At 42.5% G+C, this 25503-nt stretch overlaps 1 protein-coding gene across 1 annotated transcript; it reads left to right on the forward strand.

Annotated features, from left to right (window-relative positions):
* Positions 1–12917: 12917 nt before the first annotated feature.
* LOC129325830 (collagenase 3-like) lies at positions 12918–24649 on the forward strand. The gene is made up of 10 exons (XM_054973757.1): positions 12918–13041; positions 13439–13680; positions 15137–15285; positions 15388–15513; positions 16835–16996; positions 18663–18780; positions 19747–19880; positions 21550–21709; positions 22642–22745; positions 23654–24649. The coding sequence occupies exons 1-10, from the start codon at positions 12919–12921 to the stop codon at positions 23752–23754; spliced, it is 1419 nt and encodes a 472-aa protein (XP_054829732.1). The 5' UTR covers position 12918; the 3' UTR covers positions 23755–24649.
* The last annotated feature ends 854 nt before the right edge of the window (positions 24650–25503 follow it).

The raw sequence follows: 25503 nt of genomic DNA on the forward strand, positions 1-25503 counted from the left end.
GTCACAAGGAATTCTGTTAACAAAGAAGTTGAGTCATCCAAAGATTTTACAAAACAAAGAAGATTACAAACATGGTAGCATGGTAAATTCTGATAGCATTGTTTGGATCAGAAGTATGGCCAATATACTACAGTTGAAATGTCTTCTGGTTGAAGAAGCCACAAGATATTTCTTCTTCAATAAGTAAGATGCAACTGAATTCAGCAAAGAAACAAGTTTACTTGTTTGCATCTCTGGCAAAAAAACATGGTTATCATAATTATGACCAGCTATAGACTATTAAGCATCTTCTCATAAAACCATCACTTGGAGATGCAGTGATTTGAGATGGAAGAGAAGATCAAAGGGCTTCCAATGAGGCATGAATATTTACACCTGAATGGGAGAAACAACACTACTGAAAAGCAGCATGATATGAACATTCCCACCATGGGGTTTGGTCCTTTTTCATTTTCAGACTCTTCCTTTCCCCCTGCCCACTGCTGCTCCCCTGCCTCTTACTTAATGGATCTGAGTTCTTGGTTTTTGCTTCCCCCACTTTTACTGAAAGAGGAGGCATAGCATTTCCCTGTCTATCCTGGCTAACTAAATTGTGCTGCAAAAAAGTAAGAAAGCCATCACTGGGCATTATGAATAGTTCCAGTTTCGTGTAAGTGGTTAAGAGTAGAGATGGGCACGAACAGCAATACGAACAAAAAAAAGGCACGAAGAGGCCAATCTGCTGTTCGCGAACAAGCTGTTTGTGAGGCCCCATTCTAAACGAACAGGTGGTCGTTGCAAGCCTCATTTGTTGCTGTTCATCAAGCCAGACAGTCTGGCACCTGCAATCAATTCTCTTGGCAACTTAGGCAGGTATTGCCTATTACCAGAACTGCTTTTTATAATGGGGGAAATTAGCTTTAGCAGTCTGGAACTAAAATTAGCGCGGATCTAACCAACGTTTACGGAGGTCCCGATTCCAGACACTCTAGTGACAAAGAGGCAGACTACAAATAGGTTCAATAAACACGTGTATTTACTAATAGTGTGGCGTAAGCCTGAACTTGCACATCCAACAAGAACTGACATCTTCCCTATGAAGACTAAATCTAGGCAAACCAAGGGAATCTACCCGGATAGTGATAAACTGTAGCAAACAATTCCGGGAATATTAAGTTATCAATACTTTATATTCAGTGCGAAGGTGCAAAGTGCAAAGACCAATTATATAAATATACAAATTGATATATATACAATAAATACAAAAGGAATATCTGCTCTCTCTGTCTCAACGTGCAATAAATATTACTTATTTTTATCCTTTGTCCAAATCATTATGGAGAAGGTTTTCAAAGATCAATGTCCGTAAATGGTATATGATGGAAATTTAGCAGCATACAAAGTTGTGAATGGAGAGTCCTGATGTGGATGCTGGGTGACTCCAGTCCAAACTGTAAGTTGTTCCAAAAGTGCCGACGGGATTATGCGTGCATATTTATACAATTCCCATTTCGTATATTACATACTTCTTCCTGGGCACGATTAAACATGGACTGTGGGCAAGAGTATAACATAGACAAATTCACTTTAACATCCATTAAAATCCATTAAAAATTCCATTAAAAATTCAATTTCTCATATATAAATATAAATATATAAATATCTACGTCTATTTCATCCACTCACCGGTCCCCAATACGCTGGTGACTCAATTATTGCTGCTTATACCTTCTTTTCCAAGCTTCAATACACGTATAGCCCACGTTGCTTTATCCATCAGGCGCCCTTCGGGGCTGTATAAAAAGGTTTTATGATTAACATCCTTTAAGATATATCATTCATGTTGTCGGCATGTTCCTTTAATGTTACTGTCAGATTCTGGTATGTGGTGTAAGTAGTATTGCTTCTTGTACTGCTGCGTAATTGTTATAATTGTATTGTTAATTGTTGAAAGTGGGCCAATTATCGACTTCAGGGTTTGTGATTAAGGGAGCCTTTCCTCTGTATGATTTCTGTCTGTCTGTTGATCTATACGTGTATTGAACCAGCGTTATCCCCATAAACCTGGGGGGGGGAGCGTCTTAGAGGGGGCAGAATGTCAGGTTCAGAATACTTTCAGATATGATAGTGCTAAAGAGACTCCATTTTAATCCTTTCAGTGTTATGAGTGCTTTCTTCACAGGTGCCAGGATGTTCCCAGGCAGCTATCTCCCAGAGGAGGAATGTTTTGGCTATCGCTGTTCCAGTCTCGAAGGACTTTCGCTTTCCGAGCTTCAAAGGGATTGTTATGAGAACTATGTGGGGAGGTTGGGCCTGCTGGGATCTGTTACTGTGTACCTCATGCTTTGCCTGTCATTGGTAACAATTCACATGTACCATCCTGAATATTGTATTCAGGCTCGTGGACTATAATGCATTCTTTCTTCAGTAAACTTTTGAAAACAACGGGCTTTTGTCTGATTGCAGAAGGTACTCTGGAGTAAGGACATTATCTAGCCACAGTTCTGACAGTCGGCACTTAGCTTCTTCTCCGGGGCAGCTCCTAAGATATGCAGAGCGGGGCGAGGTACTCTCGCTGCGGACGTGGTGTGTCCGCTTCGCCGAAATGGCTTCCCAACGCAGTCTTTTTCCTCTTGGTCTTCTGGCTGCCTAAAAACATGGTCGCCGGCTGTGCATGGCAGGGGCTGGTTAGCAGGTTGTCCGGTAGCAAGGGCAGGCTCGGGGACCGGTCCGCGGGAGGCTCCAGGTGGGAACTGACCAGAGAGCGCCTAGCCAGGCTCACTGGAGGTTTCCCCGGCAGGCGCCCGGCTGCCAGCGGCGGCTTGGGCCCAGATGAGGCAGGCTTCCATGGAGGCAGGGGGAACAGCATGTAAAACACAGTCCATAGCAGGGAACAGGCACGGTCTGTGGCAGATGGCAATGCAGGCATGGGGCACACTTGTAACAAAGTCCAAACACACACTGGGAGGTCCAGATATAGGCAAGGCTGCCCAGGAAGAGAGTCCTTCGTGCAGTTATCCAGGCATGGTGTCAGGAAACTAACACAGTCTATTGCAGCAGCAAGGTAATCAACAAGCAGACAGGAAACTGACACGTGTACCAGGACACACACGTGCAGGGCAATCTTTGTGTAGCAGTAAAACAGCAATGCAGGAACTTTAACGCAGTCCATGGCAGGCCTTAAAGCAGGAGAGGGGGCCTACTTGGCAACATGTCTGAACTCTGCTGTTGCCCTGGAAACCCCAATCTAAGCCCAATTATCTTTATAGGCAGGTCTTCCTTTCAAGTGTGGAGCTCCAAATTTGTTAAACTGCTCTGAGTGTGCATTAAGTTGTCCTGAAGGGCAGTATATAAATTGAACGTTGTTGTTGTTATTCTTTGACATGGGGGATTTCTGAAGGAGGCAGTCATCTGTCCTATGATAAATAAACCTTGTTTCAGTGTTCCTGTTTACATACCTCTCTTCCATTTGGCTATGCACAAGGACTGTGCTTCTTTACTGTTTTGTTAGATCTCTCAGCAGTTTGTTAGGTCTCTTGATACAGTTGACCATGTGGTTTTATTATGACAGAGGTGGGAATAAACGTTAGAGAAAAGGCTTTGAAATGGTTGAAATCATTCTTTACTGAGCCTGTTCAGAGGTTCACTGTTGAAAATATAAAATCAGCCGCTTGCAAGTGATAATGTAGGGTCCCCCAGGGTTCAGTGTTATCCTTGATGCTTTTTAATCTTTCTGAGCAACCTTTGAGACAGTTCATCATTAGCTTCAGGGCTGGGTGTCATCAGTATGCCAGTGAAACCCAACTCTATAGTTCATTAACTAAGCCAGCAGAGACTGCAGTCTCTGGCCAGTGTCTAATAAATGTGCGCAAGCAGTTGGTGGAGACAAACTGAAGCTGAATTCAGACAAGACAGAGGTGATGCTGGTTGGGAAAGCAGAGGTTCTTGAGAGTGTTTTCCTTCCAATATACAGCGGGACCCAACTGGCCATAGCAGACTCAGCTTGGGACTTATGCTTGAGCTCTTAATAGAGAAAGAAATGGATTCTGCAAACAAAAAATGTTCCCCCCCCTCATATTTTCTTGATTTGGAAGATGCCTCCATCACACAGTTATCCTAGTCATACTGATCCATGCTACAAGGCTAGACTACCATAACATGCTCTGCTTGGGGGCTGCCCTTGAAGACAATTCAGAACAGCTAGTGTTAAATGTGGAAATCCAGATCCTCCAGGATGTACCTGTTAACATCTGTTCTGAAAGGTCTACATTAACTTCCAGTTACTTTTTGTGTTCAACTCAAGGTGCTGATTATGGCCTTTAGAGGCCTTCATAGTCTGGAACTTTCACATCTGTAGGACCTCAATATACTTCCTTGTGCCAGCTCTGTTCTATGATTGGGAGGGGGAAATGGCCCTGGACAAGAGCCCCACCTTCAGCCTGCCTTGGCCTCACTTGCAAAAGAGGAAAAGTCCACCTGCCTGGAAAGCCTTGAGAAGGTTAATCGCAAGTAAAGTTGCATTAATCGCAAGTAAAGTTGACTCCAAGTAACAGACCAGCAATGTGGTACAATACAATAATAGCGCGCAGGACAATAGCGTGGCAACGAGCTGTGCCGGCCCTATCACGCTTCGCTCGTTTCAGACAAGATCTTTCATCAGGCCACTCAATAATTCCAATATTCTGAATCAGTGCAATTTCAAAGAATCCATATATCAGCAAAAAGCTCCATCCAGAGATCATAACCTTGATAGGGCCCGCACAGCTCGTTGCCACGCTATTGTCCTGCGCGCTATTATTGTATTGTACCACATTGCTGGTCTGTTACTTGGAGTCAACTTTACTTGCGATTTGCTCCCCTTGGCGGCATTACAGTCACACGACGTCGTGGTCAAGAGTCTAACGGCTGACCTACAGACGTGTATGGAACTTACATGGACTTAAGCGATTGGATTTTGGTTGTGCATATTGTTCTATCTACAGGAATTGTTTATGAATGTGACTTTAATTTTGGAATGAGAATGAAGTTCCACTGGTCTTGAAATTGTAATTTATTGTGTGATATATAATTTGCAGTAGCATACTTCCTTTTGGTCTCTTGTGTTGATCTCGGAGGAAGTATTTCCCCACCCCCTTTTCCTTCTTTGAGTAGGGATGTGCCAGGCACCTTCTCCTTGCTCCTCCAGCTTTTGGTGGTGGGTTGTGCCAGCCTCTCTCTTTGGGACAGTAGCACCAGCGAGAGGCAGCCCCCCAGGTCAACAGTTTCCCTGTCTATGCATGAGGCACTGCTGGTGGCACCGTCGATCAAGCAGGTAAAATCAGCAACTGTTTAGGACAGATTCTTTTTGGTGGCAGTCCCTTTGTTGTGAAATGGCCTGAAAGATGGCTAAGATGAAGGCCTCCACTGCATTGATTTTCTCTGAAGAGTTTTAGGTTCACCTTTTCTTAAAGGTTTGGACTTCTGGTGATTGTTGTAGAACTGAGCACAGAACAAGGGCAGTGCTGTGGGCTCCAGGAAGATTGTGTTGATCCTCCTGTTTCATTGCTGCAGATGTGGATGGTTTATTATAATTATACAGTTCTGAATGTCTGTGATCTGTCTTGTATTCTTAAATGGGAAATAAAGATGTAATATAAATGCAACATATAAATAAAATAAATACATTTTCTCATTGAAAACCTTCCCTGGTGCCTGAAATCTATCACTATCATTATCAACATTAACATTAACATTAACATTAACATTAACACTAACATTAACATTGATTAATTACATTTCCAACCCGTCCTTCCCGCAAGCGGGCTCAGGGCGAGGTACAGCAGTTATAAAAATATAATACAAATATTCAGGGCTTTTTTTCAGCTGGAATATGGTGGGACAGAGTTCTGGAACCTCTTGAAAATGGTCACATGGCTGGTGGCCCTGCCCCCTGATTGCCAGCCACTGGCGCGGATGGCAATCTAAACTTCCCTCTGGAGATCAAGGGGTGGGGACACCAGCCATGTGACCATTTTCTCTGAGGGCAACCCACTGAGTTCCACCACCTCTTTTCCCAGAAAAAAGTCCTGCAAATATTAAAAACAATTCATAAACAACAGTTCATCATAAAATCAACCAACAGATAATAACTGTCCCAAGATGAAGTCAATCCTCAAACTACCTATCCTCAAGCTATCTTAGAACTCCCTCTCACTGATTCTTATTCTCTTCTTCCTCACGTAGGGAAAACAGATTCCTGTTCTCACTCTCAGTCTTAAGTTCTTGACCCTTATTTATACTGGGCGAACAATAACTTGCTAGTCCATCCTTCCCTCAGCTCCAGACACACCTTGCGTTATTTTGTCACCTGATAATTAAAGAATTTTACTTGAAACCAACAGAGAAGAGTTTTCAAATGCCTTCCATCCTGAACTAAACTGTCCTCCAAAATATCCTGAAATGTGGCATTGAGGGCTGGCCTTGAACAGCTGTCATCAGAACAAGCCATCTTTTGTGTATGCCTTGGAAAATTGTGGGAAGAAGGCTCCCATGGGCAGGAAGAAGCAGGCAAATAAAATGAGCCTAGAAGGTCTGCCAAATGTGAGGATCTAGAGAGACAAACAGTGCAATCCTAAGAAGAGTTACCCCAGTCTGAGCTCATTGAAATCAACAGGCTTAGACTGGAGTAACTCTTCTTAGAATTGCACTGCAAAATGCAGAGTCCATGTCAAACTTGGAGTATGCAGAGTTGGATGGGTCATGTCATTTGCTTTCATGTTCTTAGGGTCTGAATGATGTAAAGTGGAGACCAGAAGGAATCTTTGTTTGGGACTGATGGCTCTCAGCAGCCCTGAAGTTTGGTGGTCCACATCTCTTGATAGAATTGCTTATTTCTTACTATAGTTCGGAGATGCTCTTTAAATGTTTGCAAACCATATCATGAGACTAACCCTGTGTCTATATTGCCCTCTTGTCCAGGAATTGTATGTGTAGAGTGTGAATGACAATAGGTCAAGTACTAGGAATACACGTCACTTTGAAAAACATCTTTCTTGTATTTCCACAAGTTGCATCTTGTCCAGCACAGTCCAGCAAAAGCCACATTTTATACAACTGGGCCCAGCAACGAAAATGTCTATGTGCAAATGTAGCTATGAAGAGCTAAAAAGAGAGAGTACTTAGCATTTTATTTTTCAGGAAATAGTTTCTGGCACGCTTAATACAGTTATTCTGACTAGCAGATATTTTGGAATAAAATATATATTTGTGGGTGTTTGTAATTGCTTCCTGGCAATATCTTTATGTTTGTTTTTTGTTTAATCATTAGAACCAACACAGCGATTTTGAATTTGCTCTTTTCCTCTTTCTCCCAGCTGACCTCCTTTTGCCCTCCTTCACCGTCTGCTAGAGAATTCCCATTAATCCACCTCACCCATACACACCCCAAGTATCAGAGTTGCATAATAGTTTGTTTTAAATAATTTGCAACCTTCCAGTCTTGCATAATGTAAAATGTCTGGCTATCTCATTCAACAGCTTCGTTCCAACATGGCTTTCTTTACAGGATGCAAAAAAGCAAGGGATTACTCTACAGACACGGCAGCACTGTATTTTGTACAGCTGAACGGAGATGAGCAAGCTGTGAAGACACATTCTTTGACGCTGGTTTAAGAAACGGAAGATTCCATTGGACTTTCTGACTCATACCATGTTGTTATAACTTCTGAATAATGGAAATCAACATTGATATTTATTTATGTTGAAATCCCTAGGTGCCACAATTTATTTATCGCACAGGGACATAAGAGGAGCCAAGCTGATACAGTCTAGTATCCCATCTAGTGCAGCATCCTGTTTCGCACAGTGGTCAACCATTTGGAAGGCTGACAAACAGGGCACAGAGGACAGGGCCTTCCCCTGTTGTTGCCTCCTAGCACTGATATACAGAGGTTTACTGACTGTGAATATGGAGCTTCCCTTTAGACACCATGGCTAGTAGCTATTGATGGACCACTCCTCCATGACTAAACTGGAGGAGGGAAGAATGACGCAAGCCACTGTGGCTCTTCAATGGTATAAATGAAGTCCCTAAATAAATAAAGGTTGAATCCACTTTTAAATCCATCTGTGCTTCGAGGCAAGTTTACAGTCTGGGACCCTTAACTTCATTGATCCCATCTGCACTTTTGCAATTATGAGATGGGTAATGAGTGCCACCACAAAATGGTTGCCACATGAGATTACCAGGCACTATAACCAGCAGTGCATGGGGGAGGAGGGACTTATGGAGGGGCGGGTCAGGTGGTCAGAATCCCCAGCATGACCTGGAAGTGATGTCATTGTGACCATGGGGTGCTCTAGCATAGCTATAGAATTTGGGGGCAAATCCTAGAGCATCACCTGCCATCATGATGTCACTTCTAGGTTGCATCAGAAGTAGTGTCATTATGCCAAGGATGCCTATCACCCATCCCCATTTCACTTGTTATTTTCCTCCTGCTACCCAGCTGATTGGCCATGAGCAGTGGCACTGCTGGGGAGGGGTTTTTCCAGCTGCCCTACCCTACTACCATGGGAGGAAGGACCAATCATAAAACGGCTGCTATAGGGGACAACTACAAAATATTGGGAGGTTTCAAGCCAAGTATCCTCCTATGGTGGTGGTTGCTAATTCTGAATGGGATCTCTACTAGACATGGGCATGAATGGAAAAAAAACCCCAAACACCCTGTTCATCATTTGGTGCCATCCACGAACAACGAACAATAAACAACGAACATGGACGAACATGAACTGTTCCCGGACATGTTCGTTGTTTGTGGGGGCCAGAACCCCCCACCAACCCCCCCAATTAGCCCCCCTCCCCTCAAACACACTTACCTGGCCCTTTAAAGATCCCTTTAAACTATCAGCTGGCAGGTGGCAGGGGGGGATTCCTCCCTGCTGCCTGCCAGCTAATAGTTTAAAGGGCCCTTTCCTGCCATGTGCAAGGGGCAGGGCCCTTTAAACACCCCACAAACTGACCTTCCCAATGTCCAATACCCACCAAATTTGCAGGGGACATAGTCCTCACTGTCCTCTGAAGACCCCCCAAGTTTCAGAGAGATTGCACCCTAGGAAAGGTGTGATCCAGGGGTCTCCCCGTTGGCTGTCATTTTCTCTTCACAGTGGCAAAAACGGGACTCTCTGCTGGAAGTATTTTGAAGGGTTAAAGCCAGAAGGAAAGCCAGAAGGAGTTCAGACAGAGTTCAGTCCCTTTCTGCCTCTGATTGCTAAGGGGATTGATTGCAGCAGGCTCCAGACTGTCTGGCTTGCCAAACGGCTGCTGAAGGCAATGAAATAGGCTTTTAACAAGCACCTATTCATTTAGGTCCTCACGAACAGCTTGTTCAAGAACAGCAGATTATGCTGTTCATGGGTTTTTTCTGTTCGTAATGCTGTTTGTGCCCATCTCAACAGATCCAAGGTAAGAGATACCTCCTGTAGTCTTTTGAAGTATCTCCTTCTCCGGTAAGGTCAAAGAAAATCATAAATGGATCTTTGCTTTGGGGGAGAGGTATTTTGTGGAGTAAGCAAGTGAACACCAGAAAACACATCAGCAGACACCATGTCCTATAGGTGCCACTTTGGGGATCACTGCTTTAAGGCACATTCTTAACTCTCCATTTGAAATCAATCAAAATTGGAGCGCTTTACTATGGCTGCATTGTGCCTATCTTCCTTCCGTCCTCAGTAATGAATTACCTCTTTTTAAAAGGCACTTTCTTAGAATTTATACCTTTTTATTAGTAGTATTGGAAACGGCAGTGGGATGGGAGAGAGAGGGTAGTGGGGGGATACACTGTGAACTACACTATACATTTTCACTAAAGTCATTTATTTAGCTTGTGTTTTGTGGGAGAAGAGGCCCTTTTTTGAAAAAAAGTACATAGAGGTAGGGCAATGACACCCTCTCTAAAACCTGTGGCCTGATAGACCGCTTCCTGTTGCTTCACAATCAGTTCAACCCTGTCAGGGAGTACGCAAGACAAGGCATAAACACTAACGTAAACAGGTAAGTTTTGATAACAGACTGAGTGAACTCACCATCAACAACCAATAAGAGTCATTAAATCAATCTGTACCTCTCCTATAACATTTAAACCCTTGCCCTCTATACAGACACAATGGGGAAATTCCATATAGTCGAGAGTACGGCTAATGTGATTTATAGGTAGTTCCCTTCAGAAACTACCACTCCGGGCAGTAGGTGAAACTAAAAACCTGGTAAAAAATTAACCCTGTCTGCATTTCTACCCACTCTCAATTGTTTTGGATCATTGGCACTGCTTCTTACTATTCTCCTACAGCATTATTCAAAAAGTTAGCTGATCGTTTGCCACCCATTTCCTGTCTGACTCCAAGTTTGTCAGCTGTCTGAAGAGTAGGCAGGAAAACACTGAGTGACTAAACGGGTGACACAAAGAGGGTGGGCAAAGTCCAGGAATAATAAAAATCGTGATCCAATTCAATGTACACAGACCAACAGGTGTGTAACACAAGTGCAGCTTTTCAGAGGGAACCTTTATCTGCCAAAGAACTCCAGTATTAAACTATATTCAATAATATTGAATGCAGTTGCCATGATGAGGTTTTCTGCATGCAATAAAGGCTACAATCCTAAAAGCACTCTCTTGGGAGTAAGGGGAGCCTAGAATAAAATGGGTCTTCTGTGTAAACCTGTTTAGATTTGCTTTCAAAGCAGTCCTACCTTAAAAAGAAAATAATGGTGCTCACTCTGGAAACATCATTTAAAGCTGCTATCCGTTTGCATTGTAGACATTTAACAATTAACTTGGGGTGAACTGGATGATATGTCCCTCGGATTGGTCCCCTTTTGCTGCTTTTCAAAAACCAGCTCTTACTGAAGAAGGTGGAAGGTGAAATATTGAGACTTCAACACCTCTCTGTTTTGTCATCCATTGATTTCAGAGGAGGACGGACTTCATGGGCCGTTTCCAAACGTCTTACCTTTTGCCGGCACATCACGGAAGACAGTGTCTTCGTGCGTGAAATCGCGCCAGGAAGATGCTGTCATCGCACGAAATGATGCTGTCTTCTGCGATAACAGTGTCTTCCTGGCGCGATTTCACGTGCGAAGATGCTGTCTTCCGCGATGTGCCGGCAAAAGGTAAGACGTGTGGAAACGGTCTACTTAACCTTTCTTTCAACAGCTACCAGTCACAAAATGGGTGGAGCTGGTCACAAAATGATGGTTTATACAAAAATCATAATTTTTCAGAGCAAGCCTGCAGTGTTTGGGTGGGGAAATCTTTCCTCTGTTGTTTTCCAAAAGCAAACCACCAACACCAGTGGCTCAAATGTCAGCTTACCCAGCAGGAGAAAAATATACAGTGGAAATAGCAGCTTTGACACAAGGTGAAAGTTTCATTCAATAGCATACTTTTTTCCAATCCAGAGCAAGCATGGTGTAGTTAAGAGTGCTAGACAAAGATCTGGGAAACCGAGGATCAAATTTCCACTCTGCCATGGAAACCTGCTGGGTGACCTTGGGTCAGTCACAAATTCTCAGATTAACCTACCTCAAAGGGCTGTTGTGAGGATAAAATGGCAGAAAGGAGAACAATATAAGCTGCTATGGGGAGAAACACCATAAGCAAACAAGGGTACATATGTGCATGCTTAAAAGAGGAGGAAGACAGTTGGATGAGGAAAGGGTGGTAGATTAGGCTTACCAGTTGCCTGCCAGTGGCGTGATGATGATGACATCACTTCCTGAAGAGACATTGCACCTGCCGCGGGCACGCTCTTGCACTTTGCAGGAGCCAATTTTGGCCCCAAATGGACCAGAATTAGCCCCGTGCAAAGCGTGGGAGCACATCCGCGGCTGGTGTGATGATGTCACTTTCACGCATGTGAAAACACACACACACTCACTCACTCACATGGGCCGTTTTCACATGATCCTCAGGAGATCGTGTAAACTCACAGCATGAAGCATCTTCCTAGTACCATCTCCCGGCAAGATCCCCTTTAATGGCCCATGATATCAGAAAAAGGGCCATTAAACGGGATTGTGCCAGGAAATCGTGCTAGGAAGACACTTTTATGCCGTGAGTTTTGCACGATCTTCCGGGCACATGGTCGTGTGAAAACGGCCAAGGCCCGAGGTAAATGCCAGGTCCCCCCTCCTGCTGGGAAGGTATGGGGACCTGTCAACCTTAATGGTGATACTGTTTCCCCATTCAGGGCAAATGTGCTTCTGTTGTCATCTCCTTTTCTCAAAAGGGAAAGTGGAGAGAAGTCACTGTGGTAGCTTTAAAGGGAAGGATAAGGAAGTGATTGTAGCAGACCTGAAGAGGCAGAGAACTCCTTTTAATTGCTTGGAGAGTGACTGGTCACTCCCAAGTGAACTTCTGACCACTATGGGATTCGCTTATGTTAAAATCACTTTTCATTTTAAAATCTTTGCTTTACCTCTGTCCCCCTTAGAGCCATGTTTGAGATACGTTTTGCTATTGTACTTCTTTAAAACAGTCAATCATTACTTTACTTTTGCAAATGAATCTTTTCATGCAGGTCCTGGGTGGCAAATGTCCACCTTAACAAAAGGGAAAGAACTTTAGGTATAAAAGGTCAAGGAGGTACTTGCAAAGTAATCAAAATTGCTCTGGGCCTCAACACTTCCCACAGTGGCTGGAAATATGCTGAGCCCATGTTTATGTAAAGACATGGTTTTGAAGCCACTAGTGGGACAGTAGATTCCCAAAACCATGCCTTCCTGGAGCGGGGGGGGGGAGCGGGGGGGGGAGGAAAACAGCCGTGTAAGCATGTTTACTTTACAGTCACTAGGAAGTTGTAACTTGTCTCAGAGAGGTGACTCACTCCACCAGGTCTATAAAAGTCAAACCATTTAATGGACTAATCAGAGTTCCAAACCCTCTGTATCCATCCAGCAAGATGCATCCAACCTCTGCAGCATCCTTCTTTCTCTTGCTTGGCTTGTCAGGGTGTTTTAAGCTGCCTTTGTCAGATGAAGATGACAGTGATGAGTTCAAAAAGGAAGATTTTGCATTTGCAGAGGTATAGCCAGGGTTTCTTGTGTCTGTTCTTTCCTCGTAGTGCGACCCTCTGTCTTTCTCCTCCTCTTTCTGTTGATTTCCTGTCCACTGAAACTTAAGATCTTTAGGGAACAGATCCGTCTTTTTTGCTTAAAGTACCCTGTACATTCTTGGGAATAATAATTATAATGTTTATAATAATGCCACTCTGTTGCATTGTTTTTCAGTATGTGTTACATTTTATTGCATTATTTGTATGTATTCTACTGTTTTTATTGCTCCTTCCATAATCTCCTTCCATAATCTGCTTTGAGTCTCAATGAGAAAGGCGGACTATAAATGAAGTAAATACGTATGTTAATACAATGATGCTGCAGCAACATGAGAAGCAAAAATCATTGTTCTTTTCTTCTCCCCAGCGCTATCTAAAGACTCATTACAATCTCAAGTCCAATCCTTCCGGTCTGCTGAAGAAGTCGGCTGATTCAATGGCTTCCAAACTTCGGGAAATGCAAGCATTTTTTGGACTGGAAGTGACAGGCAAGCTGGACGAAGAAACCTTTGAGCTGATGCAAGAACCAAGATGTGGCGTCCCTGATGTGGGGGAATACAATTTTTTCCCTCGAAAGCTGAAATGGTCCCAAAATAATTTAACCTACAGGTAAACTGTCCTGGATTCAAAATGTAAAACAGCCATGTAATGCTATGATTAGGGAGACTGGAGTTGACTCATGCTTCAGTGCGCCCTCAAGTATGTAAAGGAAACTGTCTTATGCAGTCTGACCATTGTTGAGCCTGTCTCTAAGTACTTTCTAAGCAACAGTTTTGCAAAGTTTTCCTTTACTTAATTCGTATATGCAATGTATATAGTCCACTAAGCTTCAGTCTTTCTATTAAGTACTTATTTTCTGATGCAGGAGCAGGATCTTGGCATGTTATTACGCTTTCCGATCCTGTAAACTACCTTTCTGTACTTGTTTAATACCAGGGCCATTCCTCACATTAACAAAATGTGGAAGAAAATTAAGCGCAGCAATTATAAGCTCTGTACGTTTTGCATTTCCTGTGCACCTTTGAAGGCCAAGCAAGTTTGTTTCATCTCACCTACATAATTTTCTTTTAATGCATCAATTAGAAAATTGGTGGGTTAGGATGGAGCAGAAGGACAGAAGAATTTTGTGGAACTGGTATCAGAAAAACCAGAAATAAAGTGTTCAATAATTCACTGCAGAATCAACCATCAGAATCCTTGGGTGGAATTGTGTGGCTTTAGAGGGGGGTCATTTCGTAGAAAAAGAGCTGGAGGAACTCATTAGCATAACTCATTAGCATATGCCATCCCTTGCCATCACCGGAAGTGTGTCATTTGCATAGCTGATTTGCGTATGCCACACCCCCTCACATCACTTATCCTGGCTGTTTTGGACCCAATCCTGGCCATTCAGGGCCGAAATTGGGCCCAAAATGGCAAAAAGGGGCTGAAAATGGCCACAAAGGGGCCCAAAATGGTCAGGATCAGGCTGCTGCTGAGTGGGAGAGTGATCCACCACCCGTCAGAGGCCTGATCTGGGCTGTTTCGGCCCCAATCCAGGCTGAAACGGGCCCAAAATGGCCAAGAGTAAGTTGGGCAGGGCCATCTGACATTAACTTTTTTGGGGAACTGCTGTAACTGCATTCCTGCGTGTTCCCCCTCGAAATGAGCCCTGGATTTAATACTGTACATTGCTAGCAATAGGATGATAGCAGTACAATTTAAATGCATATGGACTAGAAAGCGAATCAGAATGAAGTCAGTGAGAATTACTTCTGAGTAGGATCAAGATACTAGCCCAGCAAATCAAAGGGTCTTCTTGAACAGGTTTAACTTATCGTTATAGCTACTTTTTTTAATTTAAAAAAAGGAAGTTATTATAATGCTACAATTTTTAAAAAATCATTCATTTTGTAAGGGAAAAACCTCACCTCTATAATAGGAAAGGTGTGTGTTTGCTAAACTGAGAGTATTTGCTGAGAGTGGAGGAAAATTTAAAACCTTGGGAGCGTTATCCCAAGGAGTACAAGGCACTATTATTTGAGTCTGTGAAAAATCAATTGAAAATATGGCTTTTGTTTGCCAGGATTGTCAATTACACCCCAGATCTGCCCAAGGCTGAAGTGGACAAAGCATTCAAAAAAGCTTTCAAGGTGTGGTCTGATGTGACGCCGCTCAACTTCACTAGAATCCGCAGTGGCACCGCTGACATCATGATCTCCTTTGGAAGGAGAGGTAATGAGAGAGAAAGTGATGTGTGCTTAGTTGACCTAGAGCTTGTGTTGCTTATCAGTTAAAAATGCTAATGGGATTTATTGATTTTTCAAATGATTGTAGAGCACGGCGACTTCTATCCATTTGACGGACCTTCTGGGCTACTGGCTCATGCTTTCCCTCCAGGACCAAAAGTTGGAGGAGATGCTCATTTTGATGAGGACGAACTCTGGTCAACTGATGCTAAAGGTGATGTGCTTTAAATATCATTTTTATTGGAAACATGCAGCTTATTGGTTCTAAAGGAAGAATCCAGGTGGGGCCTTTATAATGGAATAGAATTGTAGTCCACCGCAATGATTATTGTAGGCATCACAAGCTTTTACTATATTGTCTTCTGCATTTGCAATTTCACTTACTACATTATCTTGCCTTAGGCAGTTTGTTATGCACTTTGTCTTTTGATTTTGTACAATTGCATTACTCTGACCTGGAGAGCCCAGGATAGCCTGATCTTGTCAGATCTCTGAAGCCAAATGAGGCCAGCCTTGGTTAGCAATTGAATGAGAGACTTCCAAGAAAGCCCAGGATTGCTGTGCAGAGGCAGTCAATGGCAAAGGCAAAGCCACCTCTGTTAGCATCTTGCCTTGAAAACCCCAGCAGAGGTCACCATAAGTGAGCTATGACTTGACATCACTTTCCACAACCACTGTTGCATTATTCTTTGGTTGTCTTATGCTGTCTGATTGCATTGTTTTATACTCTGTAATACTCCTTGAGTAAGGTGGGCTACAAATAAAATAAATAAATAAATGAACTTCATTCACCAAGAAGATAGTTTCAGATCAGTAGCCAAGTTTGTCTGTAGTAGAAGAGCTTCATCTGCCAAAGGGAGCTCTGACTCTCGAAAACTCATAGTCAGGAAAACTAGTTTGTCTTTAAGGTGCTACTGAACCTGGTTCTTGCTCTCACATTCACCATGAAGTTAGAACTACAAAGTTTAGCCAGCAAATTGCTTAGCAAGCAGATTCTCTCTCTTTTTTTTTTGCAGGCATAACTGCATATGTTAATAATTTCACCAACAGTAGCTAAACAGGATGTTTGATTATTGCTTATTTGTCATCCATTGTTCATAATAAATAAAATAATAAATATTGCCTGTGTTATACCCAGATAAGCACACAGGCAATCTCTTGCAATTTATGTTTACTGGGAAATCAGGCACATTGAATTCAGTGGCACATAAGTATATGTAGGAGTATATATATATATATATACTTATATATCTAAAAGTATATATTTATATATACTTATATATATATAAGTATATATAGGATATGACTGATTTTAGTGGGATCAAAACATGTCCAAGTAGATCCTGGAATGCTAATCTTTAGACAACAGATAATATTTCTCATTTCACTGTGCAGGGAACTGAGGTGAATAATGCATAATGTTTTCATATTTTAACATACATTATAAAAAAGTAGCCAGCTAGTAAAAAAAATAGGCTAAATCAATTATACAGTATCAGTTTTTGTTGTTTCAATATTGATGTGCTGTTTTCTAGGCTACAACCTGTTCCTTGTTGCTGCCCATGAGTTTGGTCATTCACTGGGACTCGAGCATTCCAGAGACCCCGGAGCGCTGATGTATCCTGTCTACACATACACAGGCAACACTGGCTTTGTACTTCCAGATGATGACGTACAAGGCATCCAGACCCTTTATGGTATGCCTGCCATTTCCTCGATTTGCGTAAATATTCTCTGCAGTGCTTTTTTTCTTTAAAAAAAACACCAGAGGTGCCAGAACTCATGCTTCTTTTGAAAAAAAAAACCTGATCCTGTGGTAGAATTGTGGATAGTAAATTTCCACAGGCATCCTTTTACTAGGATGATGATGCAAGAAAGCCATTGTAAGACCTTGTGTAGACATATGAAACTACAGGTTTCATCTATGAAATGGTCTAGATTCTGCAGAATTGCATATGCAGTTTCAAAACCATATCAGTTATCAGCTCCATGCTTTTATTCCTGTCTGCCACATGGACAAGTTGCCCAGTTTTTATCATAAAAATCCCCCGTCTCTGTTTCTTCTTTCAATATTATCTAGCATCTTTTCGCTCATACCTCTCACCAGTGTCTACCATCCCACAATTTCTTAAATGCAAGTTAAGAACTTTTTGATACAAACCCACCCTGTGTGTCTCCCTAGATTTCAGTACATGCAAGCCAAACTCCTAATCTGGTTACCTCAGTGACTGTAGTTGTGTAGTTTGACTTGAGCCTCTTGTGACTATATAGTCACTGCCTACTCTACTATGTAGTCACTGCCTACTCTCTCAGGCTAGAACATTGTAGCTTGTGGCTGCTCTTGCCCATTCTTTTTATTTTTAATTATTATTTTATTAGTGCAAAGCAGAAAAAGAAATCAGTGCTGGCGACTCTGCTGGTTTTTATGTATATGCATTGTTATTGTTTTGGTTGATTATAATTATTTTAAAATTTGTTTTTATTATTTACATTTTAACTTGTTAGCAGTCTTAGTGGCACTTGTGAGGGCAGAAAGGTGGGATACAAGTTTTATTAAATGAAAACAAATAATTATATTCTGATCAATCATGTGCTATAGGCTTCTTGGGACTGTACCATGCCAGATGTTAAGTGGTGGGATCTCATGTTAAAATGCTGCTGACATTTAGGGGGGGAAATCCAACTCCCTCTGTGTAGAAAAATAACATATATGGGAGATCGAGACTATATGCAGAGAGACTTCTATGCAAGAGACTATTAAAAATACAGATCTCTCGCCTGCTCTGAAATGATAGCATCCCAGAAGATTGAAACCACCTGCTTTATCTGGATGTGTAGCTGAGCCTTAAGGTTCATGGTACAAATAGCTTCAGCTACCAGTTACACCCTGGAAAGTAACTGGTGGCTGAAGCTGTTTGTACCGCCTCTACCTTTAATAACATAATAATATTTGATTTATATACTGCCCTTCAGGCAACTTATTGCCCACTCAGAGCAGTTTACAAAATGTGTTATTATTATCCTCACAGCAATCACCCTGTGAGGTGGGTGGGGCTGAGAGAGCTCTGCGAGAGCTGTGACTGGCCCAAGGTCACCTAGCTGGCTTCAAGCGGAGGAGTGGGGAATGAAACCCGGTTCTCCAGATTAGAGTCCTGCCGCTCTTAACAATACAACAAACTGGCTCTCTTTCTACATATTGGTGAGACAAATAGTAAATCAGGCATTAGCAATCTCCACTCTTCTGCCTGGTTGGTTTCTTTTATTTGCCATATATTATTAAACAAATGCATTAGGCTGCCATGAATATATAGTTGTAGCCTGCAAGAAGACATTTACAACGTATCTTGTAATTCACCTGCACAGGTAAAGGAGAATATGATCCACATCCTGATCACCCTAAAACTCCGGAGAAATGTGATAAAAATTTGACCCTTGATGCGATAACAGACCTTCGAGGAGAAACAATGATATTTAAGGACAGGTGAGACACAAATGAAGCAGTTCGCTTATGCACATGTACTCCGAGCTGTATATACACTTTAGACTGGATCCAGTGATCTATGAACTCTGCTCTGCTCATGGAACTTTCTCCTCCTACTGCAGAAGCCCCTCATTCCCCCTGAAATGCTGCATCCAGGGTTTAGGGGACTCATAGGAACAGTGCTGTGGTGTTATAACCTAGGAGTAGAAATCTGCAAAAATTGCACATGCCAACACACTCTCCTGGCAGAAGTGCACCAGTTGAAATAAATTATAGGATCTGACCCTTGATAAAAGGACTGTGATAAATTATGGTGAACTGCAATAGTTCAGACATGTACAAGTTAAGACTCCATGCAAAATGCGGCTTACTAACCTCTGGAGGCTTCCCAAAAGTTTGATAAAGCTCCTGTCTCTGCTATCTATCTAGAACTCCAAAAGAAAGGGGATTTGTCAATGCATGGCTAGTGGGGTATGTTGAGCTTGGTGGGTTCTAACTTGTTCTAGTGCCAAATTAGGGTTGTCATGTCAACTCCAGGGAAATGCCTGGAGATTTGGGGAAGGAGCCTGGGGAGGGTGGGGTTGGAGGATGGGAGGGACCTCAGTGGGGTACAATGCCATCATGTCCACCTTCCAAAGTAGCCATTTTCTCCAGGGGAACTACTCTCTGTGGTCAGGGGATCAATTGTAATTCTGCCCCCACCTGGAGGTTGGTAGCCCTATGCCAGATTTAAGTCATTTCATAGGCCAGGTCACACACTAGAATATGCTTTTTGTGCATGAATCCCGAGCAAGAAAGATGCTTGCCATTTGAGTTTCGAATCCTTTAGAGCTAAGAGATGCATTTCTTATATTTTTTACAGAGAGTTCGTTTGTGGAGCACTTATATATACTTTCTTATGAATGAGAACAGCTCAGTTAAATTTTGCCCTGCTTTTCACTGAAAACGTTCCTCTTCTCATCACAGGTTCTTCTGGCGCCTGCACCCTCAGATGGTTGAAGCAGAATTGGTACAAATTAAATCATTTTGGCCAGAAATGCCGGCTAAGATCGATGCTGCCTATGAACACCCTACCAATGACCATGTGCTGCTTTTTAGGGGTAAGTCTTCTGCAGATAACAGAACAGAACAGAACAACAAAGGCCTCGCACTCTGTGTTATGGGCTGCCTGGGTAAACGGGTAAACAGCAGCAACAGACAGGCAGCGCGATCCTAAGCAGAGCTACACTCTTCAATATCCATTGAAATCCACAGGCTTCAAAGGGTAGAAATCAGTCTATGATCTCACTTTTAAAGTCTTGGCTTGAGTCTTTCGGACACAGGCAGACTATAAATTATCAATCCACAAATAGAACAAACAAATGGGTGCTTTCCCCATTTTCAGTAGCAGCCTGTTCATACGTTCCTAGGAAGTTGCTCTTGGGATCCATTCTTACCTGTTGTCTTCAGGGATGCAGGAGACTCATCCAGAAGCCTTCTTCATCAAATTACAGTTCCTTGGATCATCTTTTATCTCTAAAGAGAAGGGATGCATTTACAGGGCCAGATCGATTGGGGGGGGCAGGGGGGTAGTCTTCCCCTGGCACCGCCAAAGAGGGGGTGCCGGATGCAGCTGCCAGCCACCGGGAGCACAGGGGCGACAGCACGGGGGGCTGGGAGGCTGACCGCGCCATTCGCCTGCCCCACAGGACAGGGGGCGCTGGCTTACTGCACGCCCCCTGTACTGTGGGATAGGTGAATAGCAGCACAGGTGGCTGGGAGGCCACCCACGCCATTCGACTGCCCCGCAAGACAGGGGGCGGGCAGCCGCCTCCTGTCCTGTGGGGCAGGCGCATGGCGTGGGTGGCTTCCCAGCCCCCTGCGCTGCCTCTGCCAACTCCGCAGCACGCCGGGGCAGCCGGCAAGTGACATCATCACGTAGTGCCGGGAGTGCATGCGCGTGTGAGGAGCCAGACTTGGCTGCCAGCTGCTGGGAGCGCCGGCAACCCTAGATCTGGCCCTGTGCATTTATCGTCCTATCAGGCTTTGCTTAATCTGGGTTTGTTATTCCCAGACTATTTGACTCTTACTCTAAAAAAAAAAAAAAGAGTCTCTCTCTGTTGGCCTAGAAGATCAAAGGAACACATGGATCTTCACTGGCCCATTGGGTCATTTTTATTCATGTAAACTTTCCTAGTGACTGATCATCAATTCAAAAGGGAAAATGACGATGTGTATCATGAAATTATCTGCTTACATTAGCATGATTGTTGCAAGAACAAGGTATTTGCAGGGCTCCAGAGCCAGGCGGTGGCATTTGAACTTTCAAAGTTTGTCATTAAAATAGAGACAGTGCTTTGTAGTGGTTGCAATGTTGGAATAAGCTTGGGGGAAGCTGGTTCTAACCTCTCACTCAGCCACGAAGCTCATGGTGTGACTATGGGCTGTCACACCATGAATAATAACCTGCTTCAAAAAGCACATTAAGAGCCAAAATTACTACTTTTAAGTCCTTTTGCTTTCCAGAGAGCAGAGTTAAGCACTTGCTTTAATGTCCTATTGACTAGAGTGGGACTTAAATGTGCATAACTTTGGCTGGATCTTAAAGTTTTATGGCAAGCGTTTGCTTAACTCACTTCACCCTTTTTTAATCACAGTGGGATAAATGGCCCTCAATTTTATTTTAGAGAATAGACTTGGAGATTGAGAGAGTAATACATTTTATGCCATACTATTGAATTGCAATTTTGAACCCAGATAGTCTAATACATGATTCATATTTACTCTCAGGCAAGAAATTCTGGGCTCTGAAGGGATACGACATAGTAGAAGGCTATCCCAAAAAACTTTATGAACTGGGATTTCCGAGATCTGTGAAGACCATCGATGCAGCTGTCCATATCAGTGACACTGGCAAAACTCTTTTTTTCACTGGCGAAACTTACTGGAGGTATGTGGGAAAGCCTGTACACCCGATGGTGCTCCTATGCCCGTGGTCTAATCTGCTTCTCTTGCTCATTCTCACTGACCTAAGATCCACAACCATAGTATCTTTAAGTTATTTTTATTTGGGGTTTTGTACATTTCAGAAATATTGGGTTTCTTTTTTATAAATGAGAAGTATGACAATGGCATATATATGATGGTTGGATTTACATTTGATGAAACCTTTTTTAATTCATACTCTTTCCGGATCAGAATGAAATTTACAGTGGAATCCTAAACAGATTAGACCTTATAAGGGTCTAAGCCTGTTTAGGATTGTACTGAGTCCAACCTAGCCAACCTTCTTGTAAGGATTAAATGGGGAGGAGAGTGCCAAACATGATGCACTGAGCTCAGTGGATGAGGGGTGGGCTAAATAGGTGTGTTGGTTCAGGGAGAGGCTATGGCTCAGCGTAAATGCCTCTTCTTGACATGTAGAAAGTCCAAGGTTCAATCCCCTGCACCTCCAGCTTAAAAGGATCAAGTTGTAGGTAATGTAAAAGAGCTCTACCTCCCAATCAGAATAGATTATATTGACCTCAACAGACTAAGAATCTTATTCAATAAAGGCAGTTCATTATGAGACCTACTTGAGTATGAGATACTGCCCTTTCTGTAATAAGATTTGTTTATTCTGTAGTGTAAGTGGGGGTGGACACCAAATATGTACTTTTCTGTCCAGGCAGGAGTTTACGGGCTGATTATATATACATGTATTTTAAAAGCTTGCTACAGCTGTTTCATATTTCTAGTTTTATGATTCTTTTAAAACCTCTACTTTATGTTGTGCACAGGTATTATATCATTGTAAACTGCATTTGTGTACTACTTGAAATAGAATTGTAAATACGTGCAAGCTGCAAATAAATAGTCTTTTTAAAAAACTCTTTCATATAGCTATGATGAACAAAACCAAGTTATGGACAAAGGCTATCCTAGAATCATAGAAGAAGACTTTCCAGGGATTGGTAACCGAGTAGATGCAGCCTACCAGAAAAATGGTGTGTATTTCCATCTTGATTTTCCCCCATGTTGTTAAGAAGGCACAATCCCAAAAGGATGTTGTCAGCCCAAGTAATAGTCCCATACGAAGCACACTTACTTATAAGTAAATCACCAAGGAAGCAAGCAGCCTTGAGCGAGTGGTGATTATGGTTGCAGGAGGCAACCGCCAATGAACTCAGTGGGACTTACTTTTGAGTCAACATGCCTAGAATTGGGCTTCAGTTAATCCCAGCTAATTAATTCCATCCTATCAATGGGAATCAAAACCATTTGAATAGAACTAGTGTGTTTACAATAGCGACATTCAGCAGCTAGAAAGATGGGGCCAGAAGTCAGGTTTTCTTGGCTGGTTCCAGTCTTAATGTTGCTCTCATGTCCCCAAATCACTTGCCTTATTCTTTTTGACAGCTTAAAAAATGAGTAAAAATAATCAGACTCCTGCATGTTTGCAGCTAATGCTACACAAAGGAATGTAAAGTTTTCAAGAAACTGAATTACTGTAAAGTATCAATATGTGTACAGGTTGGCTGGCCAGCACCTGGAAAAAATCCTTTAAACACAAGCCTAAACAACTTGTGATGCTCCAAGTTGAACATAATATATATTCATAATTTAGACTCCACCTTCTGTTTATATAACTTACTTACATTTGAGGAAAGAAGAGGGTTGCCAAACACCTGGCAAGTTACGAAATGTGTGGTTAGTGGGTTAGTTTTCATCGGCTGAGTGAATCAGCAGTCGTGCTGGCCTACTCTAGATCAACAAATCATATTGTAAACTGATTTTTTTAAAAAAAATCTCACCCTGTATTGCGTTTTTAAAATATGAAATAAACACTCTTAACAAAACCAATGACAGAGACACATACATGCAATTTCATCAAACTGGTCTTCTTTTCTTGCAGGTTATATATATTTTTTCAATGGACCGTTGCAGTTTGAATACAGCATCTGGAGTGAAAGAATCCTTCGTGTCTTGAACACCAACTCGATTTTCTTCTGCTAACTGCACAGGGCCAGGTTCTGAGCTGTGGGACACTCTGTCACCCATAAAGAGGGATATTGTGGGGAAAGGGTATTTTTTTTAACCTAGAAGCTTGATTCTGTGAATAAGCTCTGGTAATTCTGCTATCAAATGTATATTGTATATATGGGACAGTATAGTGCCACATACATCAGTCTGGAACTGAATTAAACTAAAAAGGGGTAGAATGAATGCATAAGCATTTTGAGGGGCATTATGGTATTTAAAAATAGGGTTGCCAACTTTCGGTCGGGAAATTCCTGGGGACTTTTGGAGAAGAACCTGAGGAGGGGCTGGGTTTGGGGAAAGGAAAGGCCTCAACAGGGTACAATGGCATAAAGTCTACTCTTCAAAGCAGTCATTTGTCTCCTGGGGAACTGATCTCTGTTTTTTGGAGATCAGTTGTAATTCTGGGAGATTGCCAGGCCCTACCTGGAGGTTGGCAACCCTATTTAAAAATCAAAAGAGGTCAGGTTTCCTATCAAGTGCAATTCTGTGAGAATACTACAACCCCAGGGGTTAAGAAGAATTAGCATTGTGTTGAAATATTACAACGTTTTTCAGGATAAAGCTACAGCAGCCTAGAGAGGATGTTAGGGCTTCTGTCTCCGAGTCCTGACTTAAAGACATTATCCATTGCTTTAAAGATTTGAAGTAGAGAGACATTGTGGTGGATTTGTGTTGCCCATTTCTGTGTTACAATGATCCATTTGGTTGTCTTTCTGGCTGCAGCAGAAAGCTACAGGAGAAGCAAGCAGTTGATAGGCCTTTACGATACTGAGGAAAAATACTATTTCCACATAAGTTTTTTTTGGGGGGGGGGGGTTGCTTGCCAGGAGGACTCCAGTACCTTGAGTAGTTGCAAAACAGGCAGAAATCCAACAGAAAGCTTTCCAATCACTGCAGAGCTAGGAAGAGGAAAACCTCTACCAGCTGAATGTCTGTGTCTCATAGCTGTTGAAAACAAACAAACCCTTGGAAACTCAAGTCTCAGAGCGGGACCACAAGTGACGCCTGACACAGGTTGGACACTTGCCCTGGAGGTGTTAAAACTATGAGGGTGTTTTTGGGTCAGGAACTGGCAATTATTTGACTATAAATAATGAACGACTTAAGTTTGACATCTTTCTGCTCAGAGGACACTCTCTGAAGTCCTTATGTGTGGAGTTAAATGCTTATTAGACAAAGCCCAGATTAATTTATTGCAGTTTAAATAGTTTCTTTTTTTTCTAATTTAGACTTACTACTTAAAAAAAAAAGAAGCAGGATATTTATAGACATCCATCGCTGACAAGGGTATCAAATTTGTACTCCTTCACCATCTAGGAAGCACACAAGCTAAGCCAAGGCATAGATAGGATAAACCAACTGATTATGGGGATTCCACTCTTTATACAGCTGAATCTGTCTCAGATTAAAAGAAGGATTCCACTAGCATCTAGATCTGTGTTTATGTTTATAACGTGCAAGCTGTATTCAATAAATAAAAATAAGAGAGACCTAGACATTGGGGGAGATAGGCAGGTAGCAGCACTGTTCTGTTTCGTATGTGCAGTGATTAATATTTTCCCAGAACGTAAATTCCAGAATAAATCTGGAAGTTATCCTTGAGCAATTAGGTAGGCTGAACTCATCATAGAATCATCACAGAATCATAGAGTTGGAAGGGGCCATACAGACCATCTAGTCCAACCCCCTGCCCAGTGCAGGATGTAATATTCATCAAAAATT

This window comes from Eublepharis macularius, chromosome 3, assembly GCF_028583425.1.
Source record: "Eublepharis macularius isolate TG4126 chromosome 3, MPM_Emac_v1.0, whole genome shotgun sequence".
Classification (NCBI taxonomy): Eukaryota; Metazoa; Chordata; class Lepidosauria; order Squamata; family Eublepharidae; genus Eublepharis; species Eublepharis macularius.